A 19,022-nucleotide genomic window follows, 5' to 3' on the forward strand; every position below is an offset into this window, starting at 1 on the left:
GAGGGGCAGACACAACCTGGAGCTGCAAGTGTGTGGGTGAGGACTTCATCTGAGGTTAAGGTCCACATCAGACAAGTTCTTAAAGCAAAAGGCCTGATTAGTCCTCTTTTCCATGACTAAGGTCTCATCATAAACTTAGGAGTTTCAAGCTGAAAGGCCCCCCTGGCCTCAAGAGCAAACTAGGCAGAGCCATTTACCTGCAGCCCAAGAAGCTCTCTGTACAACTCACCTTCAAGTTTCTATTCTGCTCCCTGCTCTAACCTAAGAAAGAAACTCATGGTTTGCAAAGGTATCCTGATAACCACATTGCTCAACTGGAGCACTTTTATCTTTCAGGTACTTTCAGGTAATTAGCTTCTAGCCCGAGGGGCACATTCCAGCCCTTGCCTTTCTTTTTTTTTTTTTTTTTTTTTTTTTTTTCTTTTTCTTCTTTTTTCTCTTATAGTTAAGAAAGTCTATGCCGACAGCATTTTAGAACTGGAGCAAGAAGTCAGAATGTTTGTCTCCGTGAGCAGCCGATTTTCGGCCTCTGCATTCTGTGGTTCGACGGCTAACTCAGAACTAGACGCTGAATTCTGTGGTTCGACGGCTAACTCAGAACTAGACGCTGACCCTGGCATCGAAGGGGAACAGTAAAGTCTGGGTAAAAGTAGTGCAGGGTTCGCTGCTGTTCATGCCAACCGAGAGTTAAAGCGAAAACTCAACCAACCAAAACAAAATCCAGAAGCTCCATGCTTTTCTGTTCCTTGTCTTGCGATCTGTTACGGGTGGTGTTTTGCAAACTGCAAATCCAGTGCCTGCTCGAGCCTCCAGGGCAGGGAGCGCCTGGGTGCGGCCCTGTCCCTGGCGCGGTGGCGCGCACACCCCTTTTCTGCAGACTCACAGGTTTCCAGGCCCCGCCTCCTCCGGGCCCAGCTGATCTCCGCCGCCCTTCGGGCCTGGAACCCAGGCGCCCGGAGAGAGCCCCAGGCCGCCCTGGGGGCGGCGGGCGGCGGCGGAGCCGGGACCGAGCTGCGCGGTCTCCTGATCCCGCCGGCTCGGGGAAGGGAGGCGGGGCGGCCAGGCCAGGGGCGGGGCGGCGGCCACGGCTGTGAGCCCGCCCCTCCTCGCCCTCCGCCGGCCGGCCGGCGCGACCATGGAGGTCTACATCCCGTCCTTTCGCTACGAGGAGAGTGACCTGGAGCGGGGGTACACGGTAGGTCCGGACAGGGCCCCGTGAGCCGGACCTGCGGCTGCCGAGCCCGGGAGGTGCCCCCGGCCGCCGCTGCCCCTGCGCGGGGTTGTGTGTATGTGGTGGGGGGGATTCCTTCGCTCCCCTCCCTCCTCTCCTCCCCTCCCCCGGCCCATTGGGACGGCTGCGCCCGGGCGCGGTTGTCAAGGAAACGGGCGCCCCCTCCCTGGCGCGGCGGCGGCGGCGGGCTCCCGGGGCGCCCCGGGTTGGTCCCTTCCCCCTCCCAGCCCCGCTCACGGCCTCCGGGCTGCAGCGCCGGGAGTCGAGTCCTCGGACGCGGCGCTTGCTGTTCTCCCCGCCGCCCGCCCCCTGGAGCCCGGGATGGGCTGCACTGGTTCTGGCTCGGCTGCCCGCTCCGTCCAGACAAGTGGCTTTTGCGACGGGCTGATGCTGTTGGTTTCCAAGGTCGGTAGGGATTCATTCAGATGAAAAACATGCTCATTAAGAAAAATAATCATCTGTAGAATTTATTCGCCCAAGTGAACACATGTGTTGCTTTTAGATGAATTCCAAAGTTTTGTTTGTTTGCTGTTTCTAGTTCTGCAGTGCCTTGAAATGGCAAAGTCAGGTATTCACTGAGCACCTGTTCTATACCTAGGGGGACTGCGGTCTCAGGAATGAGAAACAGGATCCCCGCTTTCACTAGTGGAGGAGTGGCAGGGAGGAGTGGCGGGGAGGGCAGGGACCGTGCCTAGAGCCTCTGGGTGATAAGTTCAGTATGGGAACAGTTGACTTCCCAGGGAACTTAGACATCTTCATCTAGACAGTCTTTGCTAGAGGGGGAAATGCCTCACCCTGGAGTTGACCTTGGACAATTTTATTTCCATTTAGAGAGTTGGTAGGCTTTGGAAGGACTTGCGTAGGGCACTATGAAGAATTTTTATTTTATTCACTTCTGATTCACTCGCTGAACTCCAGTGCATTAATTTGGCAGAGCAGTATTTTAATCTCAGTCTCCTCTAAAGATTGTTGGGTTTTGGTCATAGCTTATTTGGACCCTTGTTTTTTCATAAGGAGGATTAATTCACCTTCTCAAAGGAGTTTTTAGAATTAAGAGTAGTGATTGCAAAAAGAAAATTCAAGAAGTATGTGGGTTTCTAGAATTAGTAGACTGCTGGGTCCATGTACCCCCAAAACAAGTTCCCAAAGTCCCTTCCCTTGGTGCTGGGGTGGGGAGACTTCAACCAAGATAGAGCTGAGCTCCGTGGCCCTTATCTATATAAACACATGAGTTATGAATTTGATTAAAAATGTACCATATCTTATTTTTAAAGGGGGGAGGGGGATGAATTTGAATGTGAAACTATGTAGGCTTTTTCCTTAGGCCTAAACCCCTGGTCGTCTTTCATTCTTTCAGGTGTCTCACCCGTCCCTCCAGCCCCAGTCAGCATCATCAGTCATGGGAGGCCTTCCATCTTTAGGGCCTTCTTTAAGGATTTGGAGATAAAAAGGCTGCTGTCACAGCCCTTGGTCTCAGTAGTCCAAGCTAAAAGTTAATTACCTTCTCAAATAAGCACTTAAGTGAATCAGAATGATTGATTTTCTTCCATTAGAGGATCTGTGTTTTTAACCCAAGTTTTCATGTTTCTTTTTTTACTGGTGTTATGGCCAGCCATGTGCCAGACTCCAGGTTGTGGATTAAACTGATTTGGAAGGCACCTTTGTCTTGGTAAACTTGGTAGTTAGAAGATTGCTTCTGTGAGGAGAGCTTGTGTGCTTTTGAAAGTTTATTTAAAAAAAACAATGACTTCCCTGGTGGCTCAGACGGTAAAGCATCTGCCTGCAATGCTGGAGACCCGGGTTCAGTCCCTGGGTGGAGAATATCTCCTGGAGAAGGCAATGGCAAACCACTCCAGTATTCTTGCCTGGAAAATACCACAGATGGAGGAATCTGCTGGCTACAGTCCATGGGGTCGCAGAGTCAGACATGACTGATCGAATTCACTTTTACTTCACTTTCAAAAAAACAATCCTAATGTATTTAGGTTGGTAGCAGTTTGTTACTTCTGCAAGTGATTTTTTTCCTTTGTGAGTTTGTGAAGCAGATACTTTGTATCCTTGGCATAACAGCTTTGTAATTGTTTGGAAGTTTATTCATTCAGCAGATATTAACTGAAGTGCCTACTGTGGGTCTCTATTCTGGATGCTAAGAAGTTAGCACCTTCTTACAAAAACCCAGAATTTAAAAGTTTAATCTCAGTTCTAATCTCAGTTTCCTAGGTAAAAATCATGTATGTGCGTGCGTGCTAGGTCGCTTCGGTCGTGTCCAACACAGACCCCATGGACTGTAACCCTCCAGGCTCCTCTATCCATGGGATTCTCCAGACAAGAATACTGGAGTGGGTTTGCATGTTTTCCCAACCCAGGGATTGAACCAGACTCTCTTACGTCTCCTGCATGGGCAGGCAGGCTCTTTACCAGTAGCACCACCTCGGAAGTCTCCAAATAACATATATTTTACTGTAAAAGGTACATTTTTACTTTAGTGACTGTGCTTTAAATTTAAGAAATGTTAATTTGCAATCTAACAAGTTCGGTGATAGAACATTTTAAGTAGAGGATGATTTTCTGTCCTTACTTCTTGTCCCATGCTCTCAGAGATAAGGCATAGGGATAATTTCTTAGAGACTTTACCCCCTATGCTATGAAAACGTGTTTTTTTTTCTTTTTTAGAATAAACAGCAAGATTTCACTATAGCTGTCATCATATAACTTATAGATATCTTTTGGTGTCAATATGGATGGGATTGTTTCTTTCTTAGTGATAGATAGCAAAGGGATATTTCACAGAAGGAATGTACCATAATTTGTTTACACAGATCTCTGCTGATGACCGTTGACATTTGCTTCTAATTTTTTAGCAACTGTGTCAAATATGTTGAAATAAGACATCCCTATACATGCCTTTTTATGCAAGCTACTGGGATTTCTGTAGAACCATAAATAGAAGGGGTACTTCTGGCCCTCTAAGTTTTTATCAGTATTGCTCAAGCCCTGTTATTCAAAAAACATATGCAAAGTTATGCTCTGTGTACAAAGTAATTTACCTTTAAAGAGTGAATGTTTGCCCTTTGATTATTTAAATATTTACTGTGGGCCTGCACTGTGTTCGTTAGGTGGGGAACTGAATGGTGGAAGGATCTTGTTCCTTCCTTGGGGACTCTCAGCCCATCCTGCAGGGGCCAGGTGGAGAAGAGTTAGGGTGCTAATGTCAGCTAGAGTCTTGAGGAAGAGAAGGAACTGGGCAGTTCTGCTCTGCCTTAGGGTGGTGTGCTGGGGGTGGGGGAAGGGTGCTCAGGAATGCTGACTTTTGAAATCTGATGAGGTTTTTGCTGGGATTGTGAATTCTAAAAAGAGGAAGTGCAGGGCAAAATTTCTTCACCCAGTGAGGGGGGGGAAAAGGCATTTTAAACTCCCAGATTCACCAAAACAAATAGACAAACAAAAGCAACAACAAAAAGGACACTTCTACATCATTGTAGTTTACAAAGAAGCAGAAAAGGATATTGTAACAAAGTGCAGGTGAACCCTTCCCATCCCAGGCCCACCCTCCACTGTGTGTTTATTTAATATCTGTTCCCATTCTAGGCTATAAGCTTCTTGAGGCTAGGAGAGTGTCAGTCTTCTATGCTTATCCATGTTGTCCCGGGCTCATGCATATTGTCCAGGGTTTATCCATAGTGAAAATTCACTGTAAATAGTGAATGATTGAGTCTTCTGATAGAACAGTCAGTCACTGGAGAGAGATCACTGGGCTTCAGTGATCCTGAGGTGTGAAACAGCTTCTCGAATTGGACCGGGCTGGTGCCAAGTGATTCCTGATGGAGAGAGGTGTGGAGGAGAGACCAGCTCGCTAGCTTTGAGAACCATAAAGGGGTCTGGACTTCAGCTTCAGACCATGGGACGTCGCTGGAGTTTTAAGGAAGGAAGTAACATGACTAGCTTTGCATTTAGAAGGATGACCCTGGAGCATTAATCATGGAGGAGATGCTTGCAAAATGACCAAAAAGAAGAGGATGAAGGCTGAACTAAGGCAACTGGGCAGGGACGGGGCGGGTCTTACAGGAATCCCCAGGGTCTAGTGACTAGATGTGAGGCATCAGGGTGACTCTTGCGAACAGGGGTGCCAGTGACCAGAAAAGAACTGGCACGCAGTCAGTTTCATTTGGGGGCCGGTTGGGCCTTTTTGTGGCCAATGAAGCTATTTTGTTCTGGAATTCAGGATACGTAGAGAGGTCAAGGCTAGAAATATGGCTCCAGGGGGTCTTTTAGCATCAAAGATGGAAAAAACCATATAAGTTGATGCTCTTCCCAGGAAACGCATGTAAAAGTGAGGAAGGAGGCAGGACTGAAGGTAAAGCCCTTCTCAGCACAGCAGCCAGAGCAACAAGGAAACCCAGGGGTGTGAGGCAGAAAGAGAAAGAAGAGTAGACACTTTACAAGGAACACAGTGTTGGATGCAACTCTCTGGCCTTTCCAGGAGAGAATGGAGCACAGTCCATTGGACATGAGAGTAAGCAGGTCCTGGGTGCCCATCCTATAGGCTAATATTGATATTTTCCATTTTCAGATACATGGTTAGTAAAAGCAAAATGGGCTTCCCTCATAGCTCAGTTGGTAAAGAATCTGCCTGCAATACAGGAGACCTGGGTTCAATTCCTGGGTTGGGAAGATCCCCTGGAGAAGGATATGGCAACCCACTCCAGTATTCTTGCCTGGAGAATCCCATGGACAGAGGAGCCTGGCGGGCTATAGTCCATGGTGTTGCGAGAGTCGGACATGGCTTAGCGACTAAAGAGAGAGACAGAAAAACAAAAGAAAACTAGAAAGACTGTTCAGGGAACAACATAAAGGTCTGAATGTATTAGATTTCATTTTCCATAGCTGTAAAAATCAAGGCATTGAATTAAATTGATTTTCAAGTCCATTTTAATTATATGTGTGTGATTGAGTGTGTTGTGCTTATACAAATATGTCTTTTTCTTGAGATCTCAACTCTTTCACTGCTTTACTTTCTATCATGTTTCTTAGTGCAAAAGGCACCTCCATATGTACATGGTCATAATATTGAGATCTATGTAGGGATGGTTACTTTAATATTTTCTGGGTTAAAATACACGAATTGAACAATATAATGAACCACCATTTGCTCATTACTCACCTTCAATATTTTACAATACTTATTTCATTCACCACCTTTCATTCTTACATTTAAAACAATTCTGCAGTATTTTAAAGCAAGTCCAAAATAAAATCTCACCTGTAAATATTTTACTGTGAATATCTGTCAGCTAGACTTTAAAGAAACATAACCAAAAGGTAAATGTTACTGCAAGGTTAGCAAAACCTTAATATCATCCCAACTCTTAGTTGTTTTTGTTGTTTTTAATATAACCCCAGTGCAGATATTGCCTGAGAATTAACAGTGATCTGTGGCAAGTATTATTACTGCCATTTTATATTTGTGAGAATGAGACGGAGGGATTGAGTAAGGGGGCCTGGCCACTTTCTCTCTCTGTTTTCCTTCATCCTGAGAGAAGCTTCCACCTAGTGACAAAATGGTAACATGTTTCAGATTAAAAAAAACCAAAAACATTGTATTCTACAACATCCAGAGGAAGAGAGGATGCTTCTTCAGAGGGCACTTTTCTTCCTTTGTATCTCATTATCCCTAGTTGGTTCTTCAACCGATGCCGTTGCCAGGGGGATTCTGTGTGCTGATTGGCTGTCTTCACTATGTTTCATTACAGTCGCCATGGCAAGGATAAGTTAACCAGATGGAGTGAAAATAGTTCGGGGGCATCTCTGGAGCTAGGAATGAGGTCAGTTCATTCCGGCCACCTAACCCTGTAGACACCGCAGTGGGAGAAGCTCAGAAGGATGGTGAAGCCACAATGCCCACAACCGTATCTTCCAGTCACCCTTTCTTTATAAGCATCTTTGATGCTGAAGGCCTCCGTGTAACAAGGGCATAGCTGGCACAGTGCCTCACACATGGTAAACTCCTAGCATAAGCAAACATTAAACGTGTGTTGAGTGATTAAGTCAACCATGTGTATGTTGCTTACTCTGAAAGACAAGACACGCAGTTTGAAAATATTCTTGACCATTAACAAACAGAATGCTACATTCACTTAGAAATTCAAAATTTTACAAAACGATTGAATTTTGCAAGGATGGTGCTTAGAAATTGATTGATTCTTTTCAAATAAGCTTTTGATTTTGAAATAATTTTAGATTTTCAGAAAAGTTGCAAAATTAGTACCAACGGTTCCATATACCACTCACCTGGTTTCCTTTTTAACATCATCCATTGCCATGGTAATGTCAAACCAAGGAAACTAGCAACAGTACCTTGTTAACTAAGCCCCAGACATTTTGGATTTCACCAATTTTTCCACTCATGCCCTTTTTCTGTTCCAGGATCTCATCCAGGATACCACAATGCATTTAGCTCCGTCTGCTTTGAAATGATGCTGTGTTTGTAGTCCCAAGTTGTAGCACCCTGTCTCTAAAAATGAGGCAGGCGTGTTATTAGATATGAACCTGTATGGATTAAATCAAATTTTGATTATTTCAGATGCTTCCTTGGAAGTTTTTGCCATTTGGCAAAGCCCTGTTGATAATCTTCCACCCGTTTATGGCAGAAGCTGACACAGCATCACAATGCCAAGCACAGGCCATGGAGGGACTCATGCTTGTGCCTCAAATCTTGCTCTCCCGGTGTTTAGCCCAAAGCCGGGCTTTGAGCAGGCTTCTTAATCTCCCTGTGTCTTATTTTCCTCATTTGTAGAAGAAAATACTATGGGTTTCTTTGGTTGCTCAGTGGTGAAGAATCCGTCTGCCAAGGCAGGAGCCGTAGGTTCCATCCCTGGGTCGGAAAGATCCCCTGGAGAAGGGAATGGCAACCACTCCAGTTCTCTTGCCTGGAGAATCCCAGGGACAGAGGAGCCTGGTGGGCTGACATCTGTGGGGTTGCACATAGTCGGACACGACTGAAGTGACTTAGCAGCAGTAGCAGCAGCATTATGCCTAAAAAAACCAATTTATACACCTTAACTAAAAAAATACCTTACTGCTAAAAATGCTCACTTTCGTCAGAGCCTTCAGTGAATGATAATCTTTATGCTGGTCGCAGGTCTTGCCGTGATGTTGGTGTCTGCTGACTGACTGGAGTGATGGTTGTTGAAGGTTGGCGTGCTTTGGCTATTTCTTAAAATAAGACAGCAGTGAACTTTGCTGCATTGATGAACTCTTCCTTTCATGAATGATTTCTCTCCAGCAGGCAATGCTGTTTGATAGCATTTTACCCACAGAACTTCTTTCAAAATTGGAGTCGGTCCTCTCTCACCCTATTGCTGCTTTATCAACTCAGTTTATGTCATTTTCAAAATCCGTTGCTATCATTTCAACAATCTCCACAGCATCTTCACTGAGAGTAGATTCCATCTCAAGAAACCACTTCTGTTGCTCATAAGAAGCAACTCCTTGTCCCATTTATATCTTATCATGAGGTTACAGCTGTTCAGTCACTTCTTCAGGCTCCACTTCTCGTTTTCTTGCTGTTTCCAGTATATCCACAGTGACCTCCTCCTCCACTGGAGGCTTGGACATCTCAAAGTCATCCATAAAGGGTTGGGATCGCCTTCTTCCAGACATCTGCTTATGTTGATGTTTTGACTTCTTACCATTAATCATGAATGTCCTTACTGGCATGTAGAATGGTGAATCCTTTCCAGAGGTTTTCAGTTTACTTTGCCTAGCCAGATCTATCAGAGGAATCACTGTCTATGGCCGCTATAGTCTTAACAAAATATGTTTCTTAAGAAATAAGACTTGAAGGTTGAAACTGCTCCTTAATCCGTGGCACAGGCTGTAGATAGATGTTGTGTTAGCAGGCAGGAAAACAGTATGAATCTCTTTGTCTCCATCAGAGCTTTCGGGTGAGCAGGTGCATTGTCAATGAGCAGTCATATTTTGAAAGGAATCTTTTTTTTTCTGGGCAGTAGGCCTCAACAGTGGGCTTAAAATATTTGATAAGCCATGTTGTCAACAGACGTACCGTCACCTCGGCTTTGCTGTTCCATTTAGAGAGCACAGGCAGAGTGGATTAAGCATAATTCTTGAGGACCCTAGGATTTTCATAATAGTGAAGGAGCATTGAGTTGTCTTCAATCACCATTTGCATTAGCCCCTAACAAGAGGTTCACCCTCTCCTTTGAGCTTTGCAGCCAGGCCTTGGCTTCTCCTCTCTACCTATGGAAAGCCCTAGATGACATCCTTTTCCAATAAAAGGCTGTTTCACCTGCACTCAAAGTCTGCTGTGTACTGCCACCACCTCCATTCATTATCTTAACTGGATGTTCTGGATAACTTGCCACAGGTTCTACATCAGCACTTACTGTTTCACCTTGCACTCTGATGTTATGGAGACAACTTCTTTCCTTCAGCCTCATGAACCAAACGCTGCTAGCTTCAAACTTCTCTTCTGCAACTTCCTCTGCCTTCACAGAACTGAAGAGAGTTGGGGCCTTGCTTGAATTAGGCTTTGGCTTAAGAGGATGTTGTGGCTGGTGTGATAGTCTATCCAGACCATTACATCTTTCTCCGTGTCAGCAGTAAAATTGTTTACCGTTTTTAGTCATTTGTATGTTCACTGGAGTAGCACTATTAATCTCCTTCAAGAACTTGTCCTTCACATTCACAAGCTTGGTTCGCTGTTTGGTGTAAGAGGTCTAGTTTTTAGCTTATCTTGGCTTTCAGCATACTTTCCTCACAAAGCTTTCATCATTTCTAGCTTTTGGTTTAAAGTGACAGGTGTGTGACTCTTCCTTCCACTTGTTCACTGAGAGGCTATTGTAGGATTTTTAATTAGCCTGATTCCGGGTTATGTCTATTGTGTGTATTGCTGTGTCTCAGGGATTAGGGAGGCCCAAGGCGAGGGAGAGAGATGGTGAACGGTCAGTTTGTGGAGCAGTCAAACTTAACATTTATCATTAAGTGTGCTGTCTTATCTGGGCACAGTTTGTGGTGCCCCCAAACAATTGCAGTAGTAGCATCAAAGATCAGTGATCACAGATCACCGTAATAAAAATAATAGTAGTGAAAATGTTTGAAATATTGCACAAATTACCAAAATGTGACACAGACATGAAGTGAACAAATGCTGTTGGAAAAATGATGCTAATAGACCTGTTTCACGTAGGGTTGCCACAAACCTTCGATTTTTAAAAAATGCAATTTATGCAAAGCCCAATAAAGCAAAGTGCAATAAAATGAGGTCTGTCTGTACCTACTTTTTAGGATGGTTTAAGGATGGGGAGAGAATCTTTACAAAGTGCAAGGAATGCTGTCTCTAGCTATGTTCATGATTTATTCATATTATTTCAAGTATGAACTGCCTTGAAGTTTACTTTTTTTTTAAGTTTTTTTAATGTGAATTAATAATGTAAACCAAAGTCCAGAATAAATATTTGTGCTGTATAAGACAAACTTCTTGTAGATACTTTGAAGTACTACAGAAGGAACAGTTACATTTAACCAAGTCATATTCTTATTACAGCTTTTGACTGTGTTCAATTCAGATTTAGTTTTCTAGCCTTATTTACTACATTTTTTTTTTTCCTTCACGATCCTAGCGACTAATATCTTTACATAAATGTTAGGATGTCTTCTGGAGGACGTGGAGATACACATTTCCCATCTCCTCCATTCTCTTCCATTCCCCACTGCATCTCTCCAAAACAAGTGAGTCATCAGGCACATACCTTGTATTCTTATGATGGTTTTGAAAGTACTCATTCAGATTTTTAATGTGATTTCCTGTTATTTTGCTTTATATGTGTCTGTCCTAATTTTCAATTGTTGTATGTCTTTGTTAACTTCCTTGCTTTCTAGTATAACAAGATGTTCCCAGTAAATCTTTTACCTTTCCAGCCCCAGATTTGGAATTAGCTTTTTCTCTAATGGTCCCTGGTTCCCTTTAGTGGGAAATGATTCAGGGACCATGATCTGGACACGAGATACATAGAGTCAGCTTTCTGGGTCTCTGTGGGCTTTGCACCCTTTGAATCTGGATGCCAAATGGGCCAATATGGAGAGCTGATTGTGTTCCCTGTACTGAGCCCTTTTATGTGAAGGACTTGAGCATACACAGAGTGTGAGGTTGGCTGGGGCTCCTGGAACTCATCCCCCAGGGCTTCCAAGGGCTGACTGGGTTTATGGAGATTTCTAGACCTTTTTCTGTGGTCTAGGTAGGAATTTATCTTATTAGTCTCTTGTGTCTTCAACTGTGTCTTCTTTTTCTCACACCAAAAATCTCAGTACGGTTGTCCGTTGTTATCTGTGACCCGTTGGTTCCGGGATCCTGTCTGCATACTCAGATTCGAGGATGTTAAAGCCCTGTGGTCAGCCTCTGATAACACCAACTAGCTACCCATTCTCATTTTATTTTATACTCTTGTTAAGTGTTAAAGTGTTAGTCACTCAGTCATGTCCAACTCTTTGCAACCCAAGAATGTAGCCCACAAGGCTCTTCTGTCTATGGAATTCTCCAGGCAAGAATACAGGAGTGGGTAGCCATTCCCTTCTCCAGACGATCTTCCCCACCCAAGGATCAAACCCAGGTCCTGTGCATTGCAGGCAGATTCTTTAATGTCTGAGCCACCAGGGATGTTTAAAAATTAATTTTGTTTTGAACTTGTGTAAAGTATCTGCTGCATCGGGTGTATCTGCGGAAATCTAGCTTCTGTTTGTGTCCTCTTCCCCCTAAGAGGGTGCCATCGATGTCCATTAAGAAAAAAGTTATTGTTTATCCTTATATTTTGAATATATATGCACAAATACAAATATACTTGTTCCCCTACTCTTTTTCTTAAACAGTAGGACACTAAGACATCTTCTTCCTCCTGCTTTTTTTTCTTTTTTTTTAAATGTAACAGTATATCCTGGAGATGACCCCACGGGCATATACAGAGATACTGTGTTCTTTTCCATAGCTCTTTGCTTTCTGTTGTTGGCTGTATCACTACCCTTGTCCATATTCTTTTTGTGTGTTTGTCAGTGTCTGTTTAGATTCCTAGCAGTGGGTTATGAGATCAAAAGGCAAATGGGTATGTAATTTTGCCAGGTAGTGTCAAATTCCCTTCCTGGGATTGTGCGACTCTGCACTCCCATAGCAGTTTATGAGAGTACTGGTTTCCTCACAGGCTTGCCAACTGAGTATGTTGTCAGGCTTTGGGATTTTTGCCAATCTGATAGGCGCACAGTATCTCCGTGTAGTTTGCTGGCTGAATTCTGATGACTAGATTGGGCGTATTTGAAACAGTCTTGCGTCCCCTTCTAGTTGCCGCCCCTCCCACCCCCCACCCCCAACTTAAGGGAGTAGTGTGGGTATTTGGAATACATGGTTGTCCTCTTGTTGATTTTTATTTAAAACACAGATTACCCCAGGTTTTCACCTTATAATTTTTATTCTAAGGTAGACCCAATATGTGGGTTGAGTCTCCCCATCTGCTTTTTCTTAGTTCTTCGAATTTAGATAAATTTAGGAATTTAGAAGTTGTTTTAGAAACTGTGAGCTTCTCTTTCTTCTATACCTTCCCTGTTCTCTCTACCTTGCTCCTCCTCCTAAGTCACTTCAGTCGTGTGACCCCATAGACGGCAGCCCACCAGGCTCCCCCATCCCTGGGATTCTCCAGGCAAGAACACTGGAGTGGGTTGCCATTTCCTTCTCCAATTCAGGAAAGTGAAAAGTGAAAGTGAAGTCACTCAGTCCTGACTCTTAGTGACCCCATGGGCTGCAGCCCACCAGGCTCCTCCGTCCATCGGATTTTCCAGGCAAGAGTACTGGAGTGGGGTGCCATTGCCTTCTCCGCTCTACCTTGCTAGTGGAACTTAATCTTATTTTCAAATTACACAAGCCGACCCCCATACCCCCACGGTGTTGCACAAGCCCAGTAGAGCAGACATTCGTTCTTGTGGTTCTTATATGCCTCTCCTGTCTCAAGCAATGCACTGGCATTGGGGGTGCAGGGTAGCTGACTTCAAGCTTGTCCTGGAAGGATGATGGAAGGTTTGCCAGTTTGAGAAGGGGAGGAAGATCATTTCAGGTCCAAGAAAGGGCCTGGGGAAGGATGAAAAGTGTGAGTGGTTGTAAGGAGAGTAAGTGGTGGGGGCGGGACTGGAGTTTGAAGGGTGGGTTGAGTAATAGCGACGCTGCAGATGCCCAGTAAAATGTCCTGGAAGCACTACAAGTAATGACAGTATTTGTTTGCTTTTAAGAGGAGGGAAATATCAGAGGCACAAATAACCAAAAACATATGATAAGATAGTCTCATTGGTAATTAAAGAAGGGCAGAGTTGAAAATGAGTTTTTTTTTTTTTTGTAATTTCAATAGGCAAAGTGAAAAAGGTTGATAAAAACCAGTACTGATGGAAATAGGGGTGAGGGGGGACAGGTTCTTTACTGTCTGTTGGACCGACCTCTCTGAAGGGGCAAAAAACATGAAGATATTTGTGTCTCATGTGAATGCTCCCTGAAGGGCGACCTCTGCAGAGGAGGATTTTAGTAGCCACATGGATAGGAGGACCTGTTCTGTGGGTGCAAGTCAGCTTCTTTCCCCAGCCACCCCTCTCTCTCATCCCTAAGGAGCTTATGAACAAGTAGCCATGGTGGCAGGGATGGAGGTTATGCATGACCTTCCATTCACCAAGGCCAGCCTGGCTACAGCCACTGATCAGTGCTAACCTGTCATTGCTTTGCCCTATTGGAGAGGTCTGGCCACGTGTCCTTCTTCACATGTCCTTGTCATCATTTTCCAGTCGTGTTGTTTCCAGTTCTCTGATCATCCAGCCAGATCATTGCTCACAGCCTATGAATCGGTATGTGGTAGCACGGAAGGTAACATCTGGTTATTTCTCCTTCCTAGCTAAGTGAACCACCAAGTGCATCGCTCATTGTTCTACTTATTGAATGATTAAAATTATTCTAATTCTTACGGTGGATTTCCCTTCACCAGCATTGTCCATGGATGTCCCTGAAAGGGGCTTATATTGTTGCAGGTGCCTACTTTAAGGTAATGTCTGCCTTTGGTGCAGGACCATCTGTCATTATCGTCATCGTTTAGTCACTAAGTCATGTCTGACTCTTTGCAACCCTGTGGGCTGCAGCATGCCAGGCTTCCCTTTCTTTCCCAAAGATTGCTCAGACTCATGTCCATTGAGTCTGTGATGTCATCCTATCATCTCCTCCTCTGTCACCCACTTCTCCTCCTGCCTTCAATCTTTCCCAGCATCAGGGTCTTTTCCAATGAATCACTCTTTGAATCATGGGGCCAATGTATTAGAGCTTCAGCCATCTGTAGACCAGGCTCCAGTCTTCTTCTATCACTTGATCATGAGGAATTCCCCCAAGAGGCCATAGGTTAGACTAGGAGACAGAATGTAGTATAGCTGGAGTGGGAACCTTGGGCCATTTGGGCCACTTCTTCAAGTAACTTGATTGGACCATCACAGCCTTCTTGGACTCCATCACATCTGTACCACTTTCATTTGATGATGGAGAGTTGCTGTGTGTGTCCAGCATTATAGCCTGGTGAGTCTCAGGTAATACTAGTGAGTCTCAGGTAACATGCAGTTCATGAGGAACAGCTCAGGGTGCTTGGCAACTTAGTCTATGACTAAGTGTGCAAGCTCTGCTCAGGCTCAGTAGCAGGTAAAGAGCTGTTTCTCAAAGGAAGAGTTGGTATCCACAGAGGGTGGCAGGGATTTGCTCTAGAATCCTACAGGCCTGTGCTGTGATGAGCCTACAAGGTCCTGCCAAAGGCTCCAAACATCGTCCCCATGTGCTCCTGCCCTTCTGGCACCATTGGATATGCTGGATCATCATGGAAGTGGCAAAGCAGGTTGAACAGCAGCAGGACCGATTGCAGAGCCTCCCCTTGTTGTGGCGTCCACTCAAAACTAGCAGCTTTTTAGATTATTGGTAAAGGGACCAGGATATACTGTGTCCAAAATCCAAAGAGGCCTGTCACATTATGGAGGGCAACGTGCTTTATTCAATCTACCAGTTTAAATATTAATCTCATCCCAAAACACTTTCATAGAAACACCTAGAGTAATATTTAACTGAATTCCTGGGCACCTCATGCTGAAATTAACCATCACATTTCCTTCTAAAAGTAAAATCAGACACTTTATCCATATATAAACATGGTGATGTTGTTCCTTTTGCTGTTGTTCAGATGAAAGTAACATGAGAAGATGAGCTTTTATATTTTATTATCTGAGATTTATTTTAAACTATGATTTAGTCCTTCCTGCAGTTGGAAAGTTTGCTCTTCAAATACATACTGTGGAAAGTTTGTACCTCCATTCTTGAAAAGTGATCATAGTGCAGGGAATAAAAGTTTATAGAGATGGTCTGTTTTCCTTGTTTATTGTTAGTGAACAATTAGATCTCATTGACAGTAAAAATTGATGGCTGCAGCTTCCAAACTATCGAGCTTGTGCTAATAAATGCAACAGTTGTCCATAATTTGGTGGTAAATGACCTTTAAATGTAGATGTTTACAGAGACTGTCCTTGGGGAACAATTTAACTTCCAAATGACACCCATGAGTACTTGTTATCATTTAAATATGCTTCCTTTTGTCAATAGCAGAATAACAAATACTGGTTAGATTTCTAATGTTGATTCAGATACCAGGAAACCTGCTGAATAAATTAGTGTGCATTTGATTTATATTGACCAAAATTTTTTACAGTGCTGTGTTACAGGTCCAGGTGACATGCATTTGAATGCATTTAGAGCAGAGGCCATGCTTGACTGACATGAATGCTTACCCTGTTTTTAATTAACTTTTAAATATTATCCTAAAATTCCTTCTCAACTACCAATTATTAGGTAGAGGATTGAAATTAACTTAGGACTCTGGTGGACACCTTATTTTAAAAATCAATAGTCTTGATCACTCCCATAAAAATTATTGGAGTAAATTATTGCTACATTTTATCTTATAATTTCTAGGGAAGTTAGATCTGTTTTTCTCACCGTAGACTCTGAATTTATTGTCTGCAGGTTTTCTATTGACGGTTTTGCAGAAATAATCTGAGAGCATGGAAAACATTTGGCAAAGTAATGAACGAAGTCTTACGTAGTACAGGAAGTATTTTATCAAGCAAACACATTTCTTCAGTTCCATGAACTTTTTTTTTTTAACTGATGTATGTGCCTAGAAGAGGGATGGTTTTCACAGTAAAGATGTGGATTTCTTTTGTCAGCCATTCATTAGTAGTCCAAAGTAGTATATGTTTTTTGGAAACTTTAATCAACACACGACTTGCTCTTTGAGAGAATATCTTCATAATGAATGCTGCTTCTTTTGCATATAAATGTTGCTGAAAAGAAAGCATTTTGTTTTCAGTGTAGTTTTTTTCACTTATGTCCTTTGTAAGAAGGTTTACATCATTCAGAAGTTTAGAACTGAAATGTGCAAAGGTTTTTATTCTTCTAAACTGTGAATATTTGTTATCAATCAAACAGTGTGCTTTGGGAATTTGGGGATAACCTTCTGAGCTTTGCTTCTCAAGGAAAGGGAGCCCAAAGCTCCTCTATTTTAAGACTTTTCATGTGAACATTTACAGCTGTAAGCAGAACTACCCTCTAGAGCAGGGGTCCCCAACCTCCGGGATTTAATGCCTGCTGATCTGACCTTGGAGCTGATGTAATAATAGGTATAAAGTGCACAATAAGTGTAATACACTTGAATCATCCTGAAACCGTTCCTCCTGCCCCCACCCACCACCATCTGTAGAAAAATTGGCTTCCAGGAAACTGATCCCTGGTGCCAAAAAGGTTGGGACCACTGGTCTAGAGCAAAGAGGATAACAGCTCTGCCCCCCGCCAGTGAATGGCAGAGTCCTGGGATGTCGGGTTAGTTTCAGCCACACTGTAGCTTTCCGCCCAGGTTTCAGTGCCCAGAACAGCCTCAACCTCATATGGTCAACAAGGTCAGAAGAAGTGACAGTGTTGAAAATGTGAATAAGTGAGAAAAGGAAGTGGAGATAATAAAATTGAAAGTGGTGAGAGAATGACCCATGTTCCCTGTGTGTATGAGATGAATCATTCAATAGCAGGAATGATTCGGAAGGACCGAGCGGAGAGGCAGGCAGTGTTACTCGTAAGTGGACAGACACTTGTGACTGACAGGTGGGAAGACTGGGGTGTCAGCAACGACCTTGGGACAAGGCAGGGAGTTGGAGAAAAAGCCCAGTGGTTGATGTGACAGTGCTGCTGGTGGATGATTCACTGGGATGCTGTCCAAAGGAGGGACTGAACTTCCGGTGCGAACAATTAGCTGCTAAAGCTGTGGTGCTCAGCTCTTGCTGCACTTCGGAATCACCTGGAGATCTTTATAAGCTAGAGACGCCCGGTCCCACCCTCAGAGTTAGATGGGTCTGGAGCATGGGTTGAACGCTGGAATTTTTTAAAGTCCCCTGGGTGATTCTGAACTGCACTAAAAGTGTCCCCACAATGCTTGTAGAGATCACTAAGGCAGGTCACTTGCCTCAGCACATCTTAATAGCAGAAGTCATTGGTTCTTAAGAGAAATTTCACGCTCCACTCCCAGAGATTCTCAGGTGCAGCTAAGGCCCAGGCTTTGGTTGAACCTGAAGGTTGAGCCCTTCAGGTGATTTTAAATTGTAGCTAAGCCGGCAAACTACGGAGTAGCTGGTTTTGAAAAAGACGCCCTGTAGAGTGTATATTTAGCATGAAGGAGAAACGTCAGGTTTGTCTTAAAGCTTTAAAGGCTGATTTATATTCCGATTCAGCTGAAGTACACCTATGACTGAGTGCTTAAAACCCTCTTAAGTCTTTGGATCCATGAACAAATGGAACTTAAGAAAAGCGTTCGTGACGTCAGCAAGTTTGAGGAACTTCTAAGGCAAGTAAGTCGCTAGCAAGCTTTGGAGTGAAATGGATCTGGTTCCACGTTCTGACTTGTAACTTCCCAGCCAGGGAACTCGTCGTCACCCTCCCCTGGCTCCCTAAAGCGCTGGCCTCAGTTTCCTCTCAAGGACCCCATGGGACTCGCTGTGTGGGGCAGCTATTGTTATTTCTAATCCTTCTAATTAAATTTTTGCCAGTAGAGTTTACTATGTCATCAAATATTTTACCTTGCTTTCATCTATTAGGAAATGTTTCCACCTTTGAGTAGTTTCATATTTTATTTGCTGCTTTAAATGAATGATTGTTTTTTATTTATCTTAGATTTTTATTGTATTTATTTATTTAGTGATTTACAACGTTCTGTTAGTATCAGATATACAGCACAATGATTCAGTTATATATATATATATATATATATTCTTTTTCAGATTATTTTCCCTTATAGGTTGTTACAAGATATTGAGTATAGTTCCCTGTGCTATACAGTAGGTCCTTGTTGCTTGTTTATTTTATATATAGTAGTATGTATATTTTAATCCCAAACTCATTTATCCTCCCCTTTCCCTCTTGGGAACGATTAGTTTGTTTTCTATGTCTGTGGGTCCATTTCTATCTTGTAAATAAGTTCATTTGTATCTTTTTAAGTGAATTAATTTTCAAAAGCATTATCAATAGACTCTTGCAATGCTTTCAAATTAGAGAATGACATCTGAAGTGTGCTTATCATCCCATATGTAAAAATAAATGAAGAATGTTGATTGTGTGGCCAAACAACCAGTTTTTACAACTGCTATCGATTGATCACTGAGTGCCTGATGAAATTCCAGCCCCTCTCCTTCA

The 19,022-nt window shown here is 43.4% G+C and overlaps 1 protein-coding gene across 9 annotated transcripts in view; it reads left to right on the plus strand.

Moving 5' to 3' along the window:
- The first annotated feature begins 501 nt into the window (after window positions 1-501).
- Window positions 502-19,022, plus strand: part of SNX24 (sorting nexin 24) — a 175,213-nt gene continuing 156,692 nt past the window's right edge. For 2 of the 9 annotated variants that reach the window (XM_044947820.1, XM_044947817.1), the window contains exon 1: window positions 1,209-1,636. In XM_044947820.1, the coding sequence (XP_044803755.1) occupies window positions 1,289-1,636 (348 nt within the window). In that variant the 5' untranslated portion in view covers window positions 1,209-1,288. The other 7 variants (XM_025293015.3, XM_044947818.2, XM_044947812.2 and 4 more) reach the window with 7 other exon arrangements.

The sequence above is a fragment of the Bubalus bubalis genome, chromosome 9, assembly GCF_019923935.1.
Source record: "Bubalus bubalis isolate 160015118507 breed Murrah chromosome 9, NDDB_SH_1, whole genome shotgun sequence".
Classification (NCBI taxonomy): domain Eukaryota; kingdom Metazoa; phylum Chordata; class Mammalia; order Artiodactyla; family Bovidae; genus Bubalus; species Bubalus bubalis.